At 42.9% G+C, this 16,352-nt stretch overlaps 1 protein-coding gene across 9 annotated transcripts in view; it reads left to right on the forward strand.

Moving 5' to 3' along the window:
• The window catches only part of ATP8A2 (ATPase phospholipid transporting 8A2), a 341,618-nt gene that overhangs the window by 317,410 nt on the left and 7,856 nt on the right, over positions 1–16,352 (forward strand). For 7 of the 9 annotated variants that reach the window (XM_081197884.1, XM_081197886.1, XM_081197888.1 and 4 more), the window contains one exon: positions 2,342–2,446. The exons of the other annotated variants lie outside the window; for them this stretch is intronic. In XM_081197884.1, the coding sequence (XP_081054010.1) occupies positions 2,342–2,446 (105 nt within the window). The remainder of the gene's footprint in view (positions 1–2,341; positions 2,447–16,352) is intronic. 9 annotated transcript variants of the gene reach the window in all.

Below are 16,352 nucleotides of genomic sequence, written 5' to 3' on the forward strand. Positions count from 1 at the left end.
AGGATTTTTGCAAGGACTATTGTGGAAAAACGAGATCAAGCTGTTTTGTAGTAAATACCGATTTGCCTCTTGTGCTGTTACGGGCAGGAGATGGAGCAGTGTCTCCCTCTCTACAGAGTTTACAGCTCAAGATCTTATCTGATAAACGGACAGTTTACAAGCCTTGTATTTATAGGCAATCACCAAGCTAGGTTTCTAAATAATGGTTCGGGACGTTTTATTGCTTTGCTTACAAATATGATCATAACATACAAAATAAAAAAATGACTTAATTGTTCCCACCTTTTCCTGCTCTTATAATTTGTGCTTATCCAAATGCATTTCTTTATGAACCCATCCTTTGAAAGTTGAACTGTTACATCTAAGGTGATGTGTACGTTTTATATTATAAGTCTGCACAAATGGTGACCTGCCAAATCAGATACAGCCCATTGAATCCAGCCCTGGATGTGTGAAGTGACTCATTGGAAAGTATTGCGTCCACAAACATATGAAATGCAGGTTGTGGGGCAACAATCACTTCATCTTGCAATCATCAAGTGATAACGTGAATCAGCCTAGCAAATACCCTCTACTTCTATACTAATGAACGACAGATGTTATAAGGGTGACCAAACTATATTAAAACCAAAGCATGAGAACAGTGTCTAAATTGTATAATTTTTTTTAAAAAAAAATATGAATGATGTTGGTAGCATGTGAGCAGAGATGGGGAACCTCTAGCCCACCAGACATTCCTGGACTACAACTCCCATCACCCCTGACCATTGACCATACTGGCTGGGGCTGATGGAAGTCCAAGAGCGTTTAGAGGGCACCAGGTTTGTCACTAGGTAAACACTACTAATACCATTTCAAGGCATTATTAAGATTGGTTTAGATAGTGGTCCTTTTGCCTACAGTTAGACACTTTCAGGACATACTAATGTTATTTGGTCAATTAATAGCTGTGACTGAGCCTTGAAAAGTATGTCACAGAAATCTAATCAGCAAGTATATTTATTTACAGAATAAAGTCTTGGCTTACTGATGGACAGTTGATCACGCATGTCCATGCAGTTTTCCCACATGAGGTTTAAATAGACATCATTTGAAATTGGCTCCTCTTGTAAGTGGAAAAAAACCCTGGCTGTGGTGGCCCTTCCATTTCTTTTCCAAATTCTCTCCTCCATTAACAACATTCATGCCAGCCGGGGGGGGGGGGATTGAGGAAGCTTTCAAGTACATAATAGGGTGTCGTGAATGAAAATGTGAACATTCTTTTGCTGGTGCTCCAGTAAGCTGAAACCTGACACAGATGAAAATTCTGTAATTTGTGTAGTCCAATGCAAATCCTTTCATGGCTTGCTTGTGACTTTCCCTTTGGAGAAAGGTGAGGGAGCAACAGCTAGAGATGAGCTCTGCTCTTTAGTGAGAACAACGGATTCTTTCTGAAAAATAAATGAATCCAGGCATTAAGGTTACCAGTTGCTCTGAAGATGCAGATGTTTGCACCTATTGTTATTGTGTGCAGTTAGTGAAAAATGGTGCACTCTTTCTGCACAGAAGCAGAAAATTCTGGCTGCAAACACCCTTTTCTCTCTCCCTCTGCAAGTGGCATGTTGTTAAGGGAGAAGAACCACCTTTAGGAGGCAGTGATTTAGGGAAGAAAAGGCCACGTAAACCAGAACATTTGATTGGCCATTCGTTATCAACGAGCCTCCTAAGGTTTTCTGTGCTGCTCAAAGGACAAAATGGAATCGGGCTCTGCTTCTATGAATATTCAATGAATTCCTTCTCTTTTTGTTGAATGGCCGACTCTTGAGCAGTCCAATGATGGCAGTAGCAGATCCCTGCTCTGTAACCCATCCGTTAATTGGGCACTGGGAATTATTTTCTGATCAAAGTCAAGAAGAGCATTCTGTTAAAGCAAACTGCTTTGTCGTCGCTACATGGATGCTGTCCCAGGTACTGTCAAGCTGAAAAGTGCTAGCATGCTATGCTGCTGCACTCTTTATTTCCCCAATCTTCAGTGCTCACCCAACTGAACACACAGCCTTTGCCAACCTGGTGCCCTCCAGGTGTGCTAGTTGGGGCTGATGAGAGTTGAGATCCAAACATAAGGAAGGCACCAGATTGGTGTAGGCTGGAATAGCGTCACTGAGAAGGTAGCATGCAATCCATGCTTTGCAGTCCAGCGTCCTCTGCTGGACTGCATCCTTGAAAAAGAACCTGGGGCGGTAGGGTCTTGAGCCAGCCCTACTGACTGTCTAACTCCGTGTGGGGAAATTGGAGTCTTTTACATCCAATGAAAGTTGATGTGTTGGTGTCTTTGTTTTTGTGTCTTTCTCCTGCGATACAGGGCCAAGCATACCTACCATAAAACTTTGCTGGAGCAGGTTCAAGAGTTGGAAGCTAAGTCCAAAGAGCTGGGGAAATCTATGCTGCGTGATAGTAATGGAAAGAGGTGGGGGCAATTCCATCTTAACTGGAAGCATGCCAGATCAATATTTTCCCCCTTCCCCACCATCATTATTTTTTTTCTCCTCCGTGCATGGGAGATCCTCCAGACTCCTCAGCAATTTTATCCATTCATCTGCTTTATTTTAAAAGGAGGAAAGAAGAAAAAAAAAAGCTTCCATCTTTCACTGCTCCATCCATCATAGTTTGGTGCTTGTGGCTAAGGCCCCATTTAGTGCTTCTCGCATGATGGCATGTAATGTTTTCGTTGGGTGCTGGGGCCGATCCAAAGATGTGCTTCAGGTGGCTTCTTTGTTAAATTGATGCCTTGCCTCGTTGATTTATTGTACCGACTGACAAAAAAAAAAGCGTCAAGACCATATTTTTACAAAAATAGGGATAACAGAATCCAGTGAGTTACGTCAACTCAGAGCCTTTTGTTCCCAAGCCCCCTTGAAACGAGTTCAAGTTATGAAAGGGGTGTGTCGATCCACTGAGTTACTGGTGTAGCTCAGTAATAGAGCATTTTCTCTGCAGGCAGAAGGTCCTTGGTTCCATCCCCAGAATCTCAAGATAGGACTGGAGATGTCCCCTTGTCTGAAACCCTGGCAAGCTGCTACCAGTTAGTGTACTTCTCTAGATGGACCAATGGCCTCACTCCATATGAGGCAGCTTCCTACCTTCTTAATTTCCATTGGGCCTACAAAGGAGAATTTCTCATGTTATGCCAAAGATCAGTAATAGTATTGGGCGCTATAGTTCATGGTCAAAACTCTTGGTGAAAGTTACTAAGTCACGCCTAACCCCTTATCCACAGTGCCCAAAGAGATCCAAAGAGCTGCTTTTGGCAGGACTTGGTTGTTCCCAGTAGGATCTTTGACTTCCCCCCATTTAATCGTAGATTCCACCATGCCATATGCTTTTATTTAACCTGACTACTGAATCCGATTTACTATTCTTCTTTATTTATTTACATAACTTACTTATTGTCTGTTTGTCTTCCTTTTGAGACATGACTGCCACCTCTGCCCCCCAAAGCAGCTCGCATCAAAGAGATTCCTAATATACTGGGTTGGGGCATTTATGTTAGTATCTGATTGCTGTTTCGATTGGGGTTTCTATATGCCGTAAGGCGCTGCAATAACCATTGGCTGCTGGGGGTAGCACAAATATTTTAACTAAATAAATTCCGTAAAACGCTTTTCAGGCCTCGCTCAAAAGAGGCTTGTTGTGTAACGCAAGGAGCTGGGAGCTGCACAGAACTGCTGGACCAGACAAAAGGGGTCAACTGCTCCATCACAGTGATGAGCTAGATGCCTTTGGGAAGCGAGATGTGAGCTCAATAGTTCTCTCCCCACTTGTGATTCCTAGCAACTGATAGTCATGAAGTTTTTTGGATCCAGGGCAGTGTTCATGCATTATCAAAGGTAGTATTCTGCCCCCCGCCCCCCCTTTGTTTCAAGCATTCACAATCCCGCTGGGCTTTGTTAACTGTCACAAACCCAGTGTTTAAGGGCTGCCGTGCAATTGTCTGGATAAAGCAAGCAGTGATTACCTCTGCTATGAATGGAATGCTTCGGCACAGCAAACAACATCCTGGTCTCACCTTGTGGCTTGTTACACTTTCAGCCTTAAGCTGTCCTCGCTTGTCCATTGTGTGGCTAGACCATATGGAACCCACCGCTATTATTAAACGCCCCATTGTACAGGAGTGTTATGTGCTCTGTGGGGACTTTTGTCCGACCTGAAAGGCTTGGGAGAGAATTCTAGCGAGGCTTCTCCCCTCCCTCCCCCCCTCCAATCCCACCCCACTTTCAGAAGGGTTCATTTAGCCCTTTTTAGAATGCAATTGTGCGTCGGCAAATCGAGGAGCTGAACAAGTTCAAAAAGGTTTTATAACTAACACTTGTGTTCTTCAAACAATATGGCACCGTGTGACCCGCCGAGGGACTTCATGATAATTAAATGGGATTTGACCAAACCGTCTAAACTACCAACCTGAGTGGAATGAGACTTCAAAGAAAGATTCCATTCTGGTACGAAAGGGCAGCCTTCTGAGGCTTTTATGCCCATTCTGACAGAAACTAATTGCCATATTGTAGCTGCTGCCGAGGCAAGTGGAGGAGTAAACGCATCACTTTTATTTCCTTAAATAGCCAGGCAGCAACCTTGGAACTCTTACTAATTAAACTGTAAGGTTCCGAGATCCTCTGGTTTGTATTTAGTCTATTTGTAGTGTCAGACCGCGTTCACACCACTGTGATTCCACTTTGAACTGCCATAGAATCATAAGAGTTGGAAGGGACACCGAGGGTCGTCTAGTCCACCCCCTGCAATTCAGGAATCTCAGCTAAAGCGTCCATGGCAGATGGCCCGCCAACCTCTGCTTTAAAAACCTCCAAGGTAGGGGAGTCCACCACCTCCCAAGGAAGTCCATTCCACAGTTGAACAGGTCTTACTGCCAGAAGGTTATTCCTGATGTTTAGCCTGTTGTTTAGCTGTTTAGAGTTCTGGGAGCTGTAGTTTGTTCAGGGTGCTAAGAGTTGATGAGAGGGCTGTTTCCCTGACAGAAATGCAATTCTCAAGAGTGGTTTAACAGCCATCCCTTCTTAACAGGGAACTCTGGAAATTGTAGCTCTGCAATGGGGTCGTTTATGAACTCTCAGCACTTGTAACAAACTACAGTTCCCAGAATGCTTTGGGGCAAGCCATAGCTGTTTCTAATAGTATCCTAACATACAGTATGAATGTACCAATATTCATGGTGCAATATTATGCATGTCTACTCAGGATTGGAGGAAGTCCTACTGGACTCAGTAGGACTTACTTCCAGTTAAGCGTGTATAGGATTGCAGCTTCAACTATGCCAGGACGTCTTATGACTTTGGGATTAGCTGGATAAACATTTTTGACATACAAGAAACTGTGTGGATTCCTCCCCATTTGACTCTCTCAACTCTGGTTGTACAATTTCTTATCTTTGATATACTGGTATAATTTGTACAGCGAATGTCAGGTCATTTAGCTAGTCATCCATTCATTCTTCAGCATGGATCATATTCTGTTGCAAGATAACTTATTCTGTATTTGCTCTGTACTGAACTTTTTCACTTTGATCCAGCCAAGGACCATACCGCTACCCAAAACAGGATTCCATACCTGGAGATTCAATTCTGTGTGTGGAGACTCTAGTCCTCAATCCTGCTCCTGGTTCCATGCAGAAGGGTCTCTTTTTACAAAAGCTGAAATCTGCTAATCGGCTGTTCAAGGGGGTTGGTTCTTGTTCCCTGCTAATCTGAGGGATCTCAGCTGTTTAAAGCTCTATTTAAAGTTATGCAGCTCCTACTGCTTCTTGGGTTCCCTCTTGTATCACAGCCTTTGTTTATAAAGTCATCATCTCTTGATCATTGTCACCTGGAAGGCTGTGTGCATGTGTTAAGTGTAACACAGTGTGTGTGTGTGTGTGTGTGTGTGTGTGTGTGTGTGTGTGTGTTTCTTGTCTCTTGTGTGATCTGCTTTCCCCAGTCATGTTGAGTTACTGTTTTGGCATTCCCCAAATGCAACTGCCATGCTGTGATTCATTCCTCGATTGTATGTTTTCATAGCCATTTATTTCATTACGTTCTCTTTCCCAAATGCTTTCATCTGTACTCCTCCTCATTACAGGCTTCCCTCATTCTCAGAAGGCTTCCATGCAGGACAATACAAGGAATCACGGCCAGCTCCTTCGGTCCATTCCCTTTTCCCCAAAGGATCCCCCTCCTCTTTCCCCCCAACACACATTTGTTTTTTCTCCTTCCTAATTGCACCCAGGTTTTCTGGGTGGTCCATCTGCAAACTAGATAATAGTGGAGTTTCTCTGCCGCCCTGAAGTTGATGTGTCATGCTTATGATGAGGCCTCTTGTGTGCCTTCAGAGAATTGTTCTGTCTTTTATCGCCTTGTTTGAGTCCTGGCTCTTTCACACCTGCTTGGAAACATGTGCTTGTCTTTGGAGAAGGGAGGCAGTTGTGGGGGGGGGGACCTATACACTGGGAATTTCCTGATGGAGCAGTCTGTCTTATTTGGATACTAATTTTGGGGGGAGTGAAAATTGTGGTGTGTTATTTTAGTTCTTCTAACTCACATCTGCTGTAGGCCTGCACTGATAACTATGTTGTTTCTGTGTATCATTAAACCTAGGAAGGTGAGTGTGTAATCACCTTGTTTCTAGTGAGTTATGAATAGGATGGGTGTGCAAGCAGTTATGCTAAGGTTGCAGTAGCATTTTCCCAGTTTCTTCTGCTGAAATGTTAGTGTTCCTTGGGAGGATTCTTGCAAGTATTCCCACTAGGGGTTAGCTTTGTTCAGGCACTTCTGGAAGATAAGCAGACTGTCATCACAATCAGCTTCTCTGGTCCTATGTGCTAAGCTGCTTGGTCCTTTTCGTTGAGCTCCTTTTGCAGACTAGTACAGTGGTACCTCAGGTTACAGACGCTTCAGGTTAGAGACTCCGCTAACCCAGAAATAGTACCTCGGGTTAAGAACTTTGCTTCAGGATGTGAACAGAAATCGCGCATCGGCAGTGCGGCGGCAGCAGGAGGCCCCATTAGCTAAAGTGGTGTCTCAGGTTAAGAACAGTTTCAGGTTAAGAACGGACCTCCGGAACGAATTAAGTATGTAACCAGAGGTACCACTGTATCACAAAATAGGTAAGAGAACTTCTTTTTTTAAAAAAAAATATTTATTGCAGATTTTAAACAAAAAACAAACCACCAAACATATACAATACCATCACCATACAACAAAACAGAAAAAGCAGAGAAAATTTAAAGAATAGACATAGAATGAAAAAAAAAAAGTGCAACGAAATCAATTATCCATAAATCATATTTTCATAATCTTTGGACTTCCTCAGATCACCCTTTCCTGCGTTCTCAGTCATATAATTGTAAGCAGCAATTTATTACCTTATTTCAATTCTTATTTTATAGTTCTCGAATATTATGTCCCAAACTTTAAATATTTTTATCATATACTGAACTGCTTAACTTAAACATAATATTACTTCACATTTCATCATTTTCTTAAACATCACTTATTCGTATATCTTACAACTAAATTACTGATGCCGTGTTGTTTTCTATCATGCATTCTCTTAGCATTCATACAGCTTATAATACTTTTGTAAATAGTCTTTAAATTTTTTCCAGTCCTCTTCCACCGTCTCTTCTCCCAGGTCTCGAATTCTGCCAGTCATTTCAGCCAGTTCCATGTAGCCTATCAGTTGCGTCTGCCATTCTTCCAGAGTGGGCAAATCCTGTGTCTTCCAGTGCTTTGCAATGAGTATTCTTGCTGCTGTTGTTGCATACATAAAGAAAGTTCTATCCTTCTTTAACACCCCTTGGCCGACAATGCCCAAAAGGAAGGCCTCTGGTTTCTTAAGGAAGGTATACTTAAATACCTTTTTTAATTCATTATAGATCATTTCCCAGAAAGCCTTAACTTCTTCTTTTTTTACAACATTTTTGAGTATAATAAAACCTTAACGTGGTTTACAAAAGCAAAATGAAACTATTAAAATTCTCAATTTTTTTTAAAAAAAGGTGTTTACAAAGATTTGTAAAACTCGGTTGCATTTATAGTGCCCCAACCACACCTAAATGACTAAGATTTGAAATCCCTCTGTGAAAAGCAACACTGCTTTTTAAAAAAAGAAGCAAGTCCCAAAATCTATAAATGCCGGCTTTACCAATACAGCCTTAAGTTGGGTTCTTTCTTCCTCATAGCTTATGTGCTGATGTCCTCAACCTCTACCAGAACATATGCTGATGTGACTTGAAAACACATCCTACCACACCCATGTCCACAACAATGTGAAAATGTGTTTTGAAATGCAACAGGGAGGAAAGAACCTTGCTCCGATTTAAGCCAGTAATATGTGCACCACCTGGGAGTTGCTCCTGCTGCTCTCCACATATACTGCCTTTATGGGGCATAATCTAAAGCAGGGGTAGGCAACCTAAGGCCTGGGCGCCAGATCTGGCCCAATCGCCTTCTCAATCCAGCCCGCGGATGGTCTGGGAATCAGCGTATTTTTACATGAGTAGAATGTGCCCTTTTATTTAAAATGCACCTCTGGGTTATTTGTGGGCCTGTCTGGTGTTTTTACATGAGTAGAATGTGTGTTTTTATTTAAAATGCATCTCTGGGTTATTTGTGGGGCATAGGAATTCGTTCATTTCCCCCCAAAAAATATAGTCTGGCCCACCACATGGTCTGAGGGATGGTGGACCGGCCCATGGCTGAAAAAGGTTGTTGACCCCTGATCTAAAGGTATAGAATAGCTTTGCTGAAGTGAAGCAGAGCTGTGTCTGGTCAGTGCCTGGGTGAGAGACTGTCTGGGAACCTCATGGGTGCTACTTTCAGTTCCATGATGGAAGAAAGGTGGGCAATAAATGTTCTATCGCAGGGGATTGGAACAAATGACCCTATGCATCCCTTCCAACTCTAATATTTCATGATTCTGTGATGTAAATCCATCAGCGCTGGGACCGAGGGTCTCCTGGCTCTCATAACAGCCACAACTAGCCCCTTGCACGTGCATTTTCTGTGAGGAGTAGCCCCACGCAGACAGAAATAAGCCTCAAAAGTGTCAAGTTGCCCCAAGTTTTCATTTGCCTCCTGTAACTGAAAATCTTTCAGTTCGCCACCACAAGGCTCTGGCACTTTTAGCTGGCTCTTTGATTTTAATCAGGCACAACAAACCTGATCTTCCTTCATTCTTAGGTTTAAAAACCAGAGATCCCCACAGTCTCCACACTGTCTCTGCCCAACAAGGAGCGATGATGTTGTGGCGAGGATTCTTTTCCATCTAAGTGCTTCTGGTTGCACCTTGTTGCTTTTGTTGCTTTGGTAAAAGGAGCTGCGTGACCAGCTCTTTATTTAACTTCTCTTCAGTGTGTGGGGGTTTGTTGTTGTTGTTGGGTTTACTCAGGGCATGAATACAGATGCCTATCTGGTCCCTGAAATAGTAGTGCAAGATACACCCCCTCCCTCAACACATATATACTCCAGCATGGAGCCTTGCTGACATGAGGGCTTAGAAAGACCCTCTCTTTTGAGAAGACCCCAGGGACACAAAATGAAAGCGTCTGAGATACATCTGATTCACACCACTGCCAGGATGCCCTGATCCTGTCTAGTGGAGGGTATTTCATTACAGTGGAAAGGGCAGTGCCCCACTAACCTCAGTCTGCCCCTCAATCATCATCATCATAATAATAATAATAATAATAATAATAATAATAATAATAATAATACAGATACAGACTGGGAAAGAGCTCTGCTTTAAAAGAGGAAGGTCTTCTTACCAAAGCCCCATCCAGACTATACATTTAAAGCATTATTATACTACTTTAAACTGCCATGGCTCCCCCCCCCCCAAGAATCCTGGGAATTACAGTGTTATGGGTGTTGTTAAGAGACTTCTATTCCCCTCAGAGAGCTACAGTTCCCAGAGTTTTCTTGGAAGAGGAATAAATTTCCATCCTGATTTATTGCTGAGACCCCCTGCAAAGACTTACACAGACATGGCAGCATTACTGCTTCCTCTTCACACAAATCTTTAAAAGCTTTAAGCAAAACTACAATTCTATGCAGAGTTTCCTGGAAATATGCTCTTTGGAACTCATCCTGACGGCATAGGTTGAGCCTGTAAAAAATGTTGAGCTTTGGCAAAATATCCTCAGCCAGAACCCTTGTGGCTTTTAATAAGAAGTGCAAACAATTCTGCAAAACAATGTGTTTCCGTTTAAACTGCCGGCGTGAAGTAGGAACACCATCAAATAAAAGGAAAGAAGTATCCAGCTAGATTATTTCCCTCCTACTCTGGCCTCCTCAGTGCTAAACAGATACAAACAGAGTAGAAAGTCTCAGTATTACTTAATTCACGTGCCAGAGCAAAGAGGATCCCTCAATAATCCTCGTGTTCCAAAAAATAAAAAACCCAGAACTGTGCCCCCTGCCATGTTCTCTCTCGTCTACACCACTAATGGTCCTCATAACCTGAGGGAAAGCTGGTAAAATACCAGGGGTGCTGCTGTTGGTTGGACTCACAACTCCCATGAGCCAACAAAGCCAACAGTTGGAGGTGATGGGACCTATAATTTAACAACTGCTGGATGGCACAGTTTCCCTCACCCTGATTTAAGTTCAGAGAATTTGGTCATAGATTCGTAGAGTTAGAAGGAACCCGAAGATCCATCTAGTCCAACCCCTCGCAATGCAGCGATCACAACTAAAGCATCCCCAGTCCTCTTTTGAGTTTCTGAATCAGATATCCCACTTAAAAGCTAACCATTGGAATAGATTTACCAAAGCAGCAATTTGTTAATATACCTAAAAAGCCAGAGTAGCAAAATGAACAGAGTGCTTAATTTGAACCGAATAGACATGGGTTCAAATCCACACACAGCGTGCTCAGGGTAACTGACAGTTGTGAGGATAAAGTGGGATGGGAATCCCTTGATTCTTTGAAAGAACAGAATACACATGCAAACAAACAAAGGCTATTCGAAAGCCTTTCGCTCCCCATCTATAGCAATTATAAGACCTATACTTTCTCGCCAGATAATTGATAGTCTATCAGTGTCAGTGATGACACCAGCAGTGCAGCTAAAATAATAATTAGGATCATTGCTAGTTATTATTTTAGGGTTGTAGCTTAGTAGAAGAGCAATCTTTTGCATGCAAAAGATCCCAGGTCCATTACTCACAGGTAGACCTAGGGTAGTCCCCTGGATACTCTTTGCCTGACACAGTACAGAGAGCTAGGTGGGCCGATAAATGCTCTGACTCAATATCAGGTTGATTGAAAATGGAAAAGAGTTCAAGTTCTGGTAACATAAAGCTGATTTTAGGCACCTTGGGCAGGACTCTGCAAAAATAAGAGAATACGGCCGCAATCGCATACACCAGCCTTTGCCAACCATGTGCCCTCCAGATGTTTTCAGCTCAATGGGAGCTGTAGTCCACCACATCTGGAGAGCATCAGATTGGTGGAGGTTGCCATGCACACTTACCTGGAAGTAAGTCCTGTTGAACTCAACAGATATTCCTTCTGAGTTGACATTGTACTGGATTGCACTGTTGGCTAGAGAAAAGTCCTTCTCAGAAACAAAGCGATCACATCTAACCGTATCCCCAGTAATCCTGCCAGTGTTTTGTTAGACCATTTAAATTAAGCCCATCAGCAAAATCCATGTCAAACTAGTCTGGAACCTCTTAAAGGCAAATAAAATATCAGTAGCAAGTAAATGGTGTCGCTGTTAAATTCTTTCTCTCAACAGCACGACTGAACCAAAGCTGGAAAATAGCTGAAATGGCAAATTTGACAGAGTCCGTGAAAAATGGGAGAAAAGGCAAACAAACCACAAGACATTTTGAAAGGCCTCCATTTATTAATTACTGGAGTTCGAAGCGGAGATGAACGCATATATATTTATTTGATATACGGTACTTATGCCATGCCTTAAAAGAGACCATTTCAGGCGGCTTTCCAAATCAAGTTATACAATGAAAATACAATAAACAAAAAATTAGATTAAAAAGTCCAAATCAGTCATCTAAATAAGCAAATGATCCTGAAATACTAGAAGCGATGGCAGCTAAAAAATAAAATGTCATTGTTTCCTGCTTGGCAGGGGGTTGGACTCGATGGCCCTTGTGGTCTCTTCCAACTCTATGATTCTATGATTCTAAAAGTGACATTGATTTTTTCTTGTTTGGTTTTAAACCAATATCCTGAAGTTTAAAAAGCATGGTAAAATAAACATGTTGTCATCTTGCATGTTAAAAACTCCAAAGGGTAGGCACCAGGTGGATGTACCTAGGTAGGGAGTTCCAAAATTGGGGTGGCACAATGGAGAAGTTGTGATCCTTGGGTCTCCACTTATAGTTTGATTTCAATAGGCATGGTGCCCAAAGAGGACCTTAAAGCAAGGGCGGGATCATCATACAGGTGGATGGGTTTTTTCCTCCCTTTATAAATTGTTATTCTGTGGCTCATGCATTTCAGTGAGTTAGCTCAGAATGTTTGTGGCTTGTTAGGATCAGGTACACTTAGTTAGCACTTTTAAACCTAGAATGACTGTGAGCTCCCTGTAAAATTATACATGTATGAAAAAAGGCATACATTGTGAGTTGTGTTCAGCATAGCACTAAATAAGTCTCCCATCCGCTTACAAAATGGGACTCCTCCCATCTCCCCCTTGCAGTCCCTAAATCTGTTCTGGGGACTCCTCCAACCCTCCAGTGCAGTTGTGGGAGGCAGGAGAGATGGAGGAAAGTCCCATTGCATAAGTGGAAATCCTTGTGTTGATGGAGACGCATTAGTTGGGTACTGCCCTGTCCATTTATACCTTGGAAGCCCAGTCCAGGTATGGAGAGCAAAAGTATGAACAGCCAGGAATTTACCATAGCTCAGTTGGTTGGAGCATGGTGCTGATAATGCCAAGGTTACCATTGTCTGCCTACCTTTTAAAAATAAAAGCAAATGTGTCATATAACAGCAGTAAAGTTTCAGAGGCATATACACTTTTAGAATTTGGGTTCAGTTCTTAAACAGGGTATATAATAATAATAATAATAAATAATAATAATAATAATAATAATAATAATAATAATAATAATAATAATAATAATACATTTTATTTATATCCCGCCCTCCCCAGCCGAAGCCGGGCTCAGGGCGGCTAACAACAATAAAACAGTACAACAGTACAACACAACACAACACTCTAAAATCATCCATTATAAAATTAATTCAAATCAAGCCACTGGCAGCCATTGGGCCAGAGCTCCGCGAAGATTGCCGAGGGAGGGAGTCAGGCTGTGCCCTGGCCAAAGGCCTGGTGGAACAGCTCTGTCTTGCAGGCCCTGCGGAAAGATGTCAAGTCCCGCAGGGCCCTAGTCTCTTGTGAAAGAGTGTTCCACCAGATCGGAGCCACAGCCGAAAAAGCCCTGGCTCTAGCTGGTCAAATCATGAAACTCCCTCTGTTAATGTGAAAGAAAGAAAGAAAGAAAGAAAGAAAGAAAGAAAGAAAGAAAGAAGCAGACATGATAACATTCCATGTTACCTACTGAAATCATACTGGTGCATGCATTCCATTTGGACTTGCCAGAAAATAACAGCCTAAATCGGAAGGGTTAATAATAATAATAATAATAATAATAATAATAATAATAATTTTATTATTTATACCCCTATAGTAGCAATAGACAACCTGGGGTCCCCAGATCTTGTTGGACTCCAACTCCCATCAGCCCCCACCAACATGGCCCATGATCAGGTAGGATGAGAGTTGTAGTCCAGCAACATCTGGAGAGCCACGGGTTATCCACTCCTGCCATATAGAAATTTAAAGGGGACAGTCAACCGACTTTGAACTTCAAGGACCAGGCACACGGTTCCAACACTTCTGATGGTTGCAGATCAGATCACAAGATGCTTCAGTTTGGGCAGATGTTCTCAGTCCGGCCTGAAGAGATCCCATAGTGCCCTGTGAGATGCTACTCCTTTCCCTAAACATCTATTGGGGCTTTGTTCTCCAGTGATGATATGGGTACCGACTTAATGAGGTTTTAAACGGAACAGAAGAAGTTCATTACTTAGTTTCGTTCTGAGAGCTGTCACTTTACTGAAATATCTATATAAATTAAAATCCAACCCATAACCACATATGCTGGCAAATGGAAATCTTTTTTTTTTTTTTTACTATTATTATTAATTATATTTTTGGAAAAGAACCAGAGGGGAAGTGTAAGGCTAGAGACAACGCTAAAGTAGGCCATGTGTCAGCCTGTATTTCACAGTGGAAATGTACTTATTTCACAGAACAATTTGCATATTTAAGGGGGGAAATTGCTTATTTCATGGCACGGCATTAATAAATGCAGAAAAGCCTGATAGCATGCATATATATATATATATATATATATATATATATATCTGAGCCAGGCACTTGAGTGCATTTCCCTGTCCACTCCAACACTTCCTTGTTCACCTAGTTTTTCTTTTGTTTAATTACTCTAGCGGATGTCAGCAGGTGAGCTCCATCCCTTTACCAGCAAGTTCACAGGCTGCTGCTTGCTAATGACCTCCTCTCTTCTCAACTCATTTCCTTGGAAGTAAGCCCAACATAAAACGCATGAAATGTGCATAAGAAATCTTGCACGTTTCAGTGGGGTTTGCATAGGAGAAATCCCCAGTAGATGGGAGTGACTTCTGTTTGTTTGTTTTTTAAAGAATATCCCCCTCCCGTCACCAGGATCCTGTCGCTTTGCTCACAACATGTCAGAGCACAGCTTCTAACTTGCTCTTTTGTTAGGGGCCAGAGCTGGGGGAGGGACAACCTGAATTTTTAAAACCCCGGCAGAGGCGCCCAGTTTCCCAGGATGTGCCTGTTCTATCACCAAGACACCTGCATCCACTTTAACCTTCCCTTCTGTCTGTGTCTCGCTTCTGCCACCAGCCAATTAGTGAACTCTGGAGGACATTCTGGGTCAAGCTGCAGCAAGTGCCTCGAATCCTCATTAACACTAATTAGCGCTCAGTAGGTTAATTGGTGGTGAAGCTCATCTTTTTTTAATTACTCCAACGAATAAGCCAGTGGGACCCTGTGGTCAGCTTTGAATTATTCTGTTTGTTTTGATGCTTGTCAACTGAATGTGTAAAGACAGATGTTCTTTGCCCAGGCTTAGGGACTCCTTTCCTTTGCGGGAGGGGCTGAAAAGACAAAGGATCCTTTTTACCGTTGTTAATTGGGGCTTAGCTGATGCCCTAGAACAATTATTCCCAACCCACCCCCTTTTCCCAGGTGGAAAAGAATGCATCATTTGGGGGCAGCGAACAGGACATACGCATCACTAGCAGAATTGATAACTTTAACATTTCCCACACTCGCTAGGAGCCCCATCACATTTCGCAAGCATTTGTAACAGTGACGGTGAGATTTAAATTCTAAACAATGAACTGCAGAACCTGAAAATCATAGGCTTAGTTCGCACATCACACAAAGCCAAATCATGGCTTAGTGCAAGCAGATGAACTCCCAGAACAGAAACTGAAGCTGCTGCATTGCTGTGAGCTGCAATAGTTTAGCTTAGTATGTCATCCAAACCTGTGGTCGTGGTTTATCTCCTCCAGGTGAACCACAAGGTGCAAATGAAGAACAGACCGTGGATGCAGCTGGTTTTTGGTCTGGAGCAAGACAAACCATGTACATGGGCTCGAACGACACAAGTTAAGCCATGTACAGTGGTACCTCGGGTTACATACGCTTCAGGTTACATACGCTTCAGGTTACAGACTCCGCTAACCCAGAAATAGTACCTTGGGTTAAGAACTTTGCTTCAGGATGAGAACAGAAATCTTGCATCGGCAGCAGGAGCAGGGGCGCGGACTTATAAAAAATATTGGGGGGGCCCGGGAAAGCTCGTGAATAATAAATAAGCTCATGAATATGCAGATAAAGTGGCGCCGCCTCCTCGTGAGCGAATAGGGGAGAGCGTGCTGCGCCTATTAATCAGCTCCGAAGGAAATTGGGTGGAGCTTTTGCTCGGGAGGGAGGGCAGGAGGCATGCAGCCCGACCCTGTGCATTTTGGGCTGGGGGAGGGGCGGCGGTGGCGCTCTGCTGGAGGGGCGCCCGAGATTATTGGGGGGGCAGAGCCCCCCAAACGAATTTTTGAGGGGGCTCGGGCCCCCTCAGGCCCCATGGAGTCGGCGCCTATGAAGGAGGCCCCGTTAGCTAAAGTGGTGCTTCAGGTTAAGAACAGTTTCAGGTTAAGTACGGACCTCCGGAACGAATTAAGTACTTAACCTGAGGTACCACTGTATTAGCTCCCAGAAGCCTCAGGACCAGAGAAGGAGCCAA

This window comes from Podarcis bocagei (assembly GCF_964188305.1).
Source record: "Podarcis bocagei genome assembly, chromosome: 6".
NCBI lineage: Eukaryota > Metazoa > Chordata > Lepidosauria > Squamata > Lacertidae > Podarcis > Podarcis bocagei.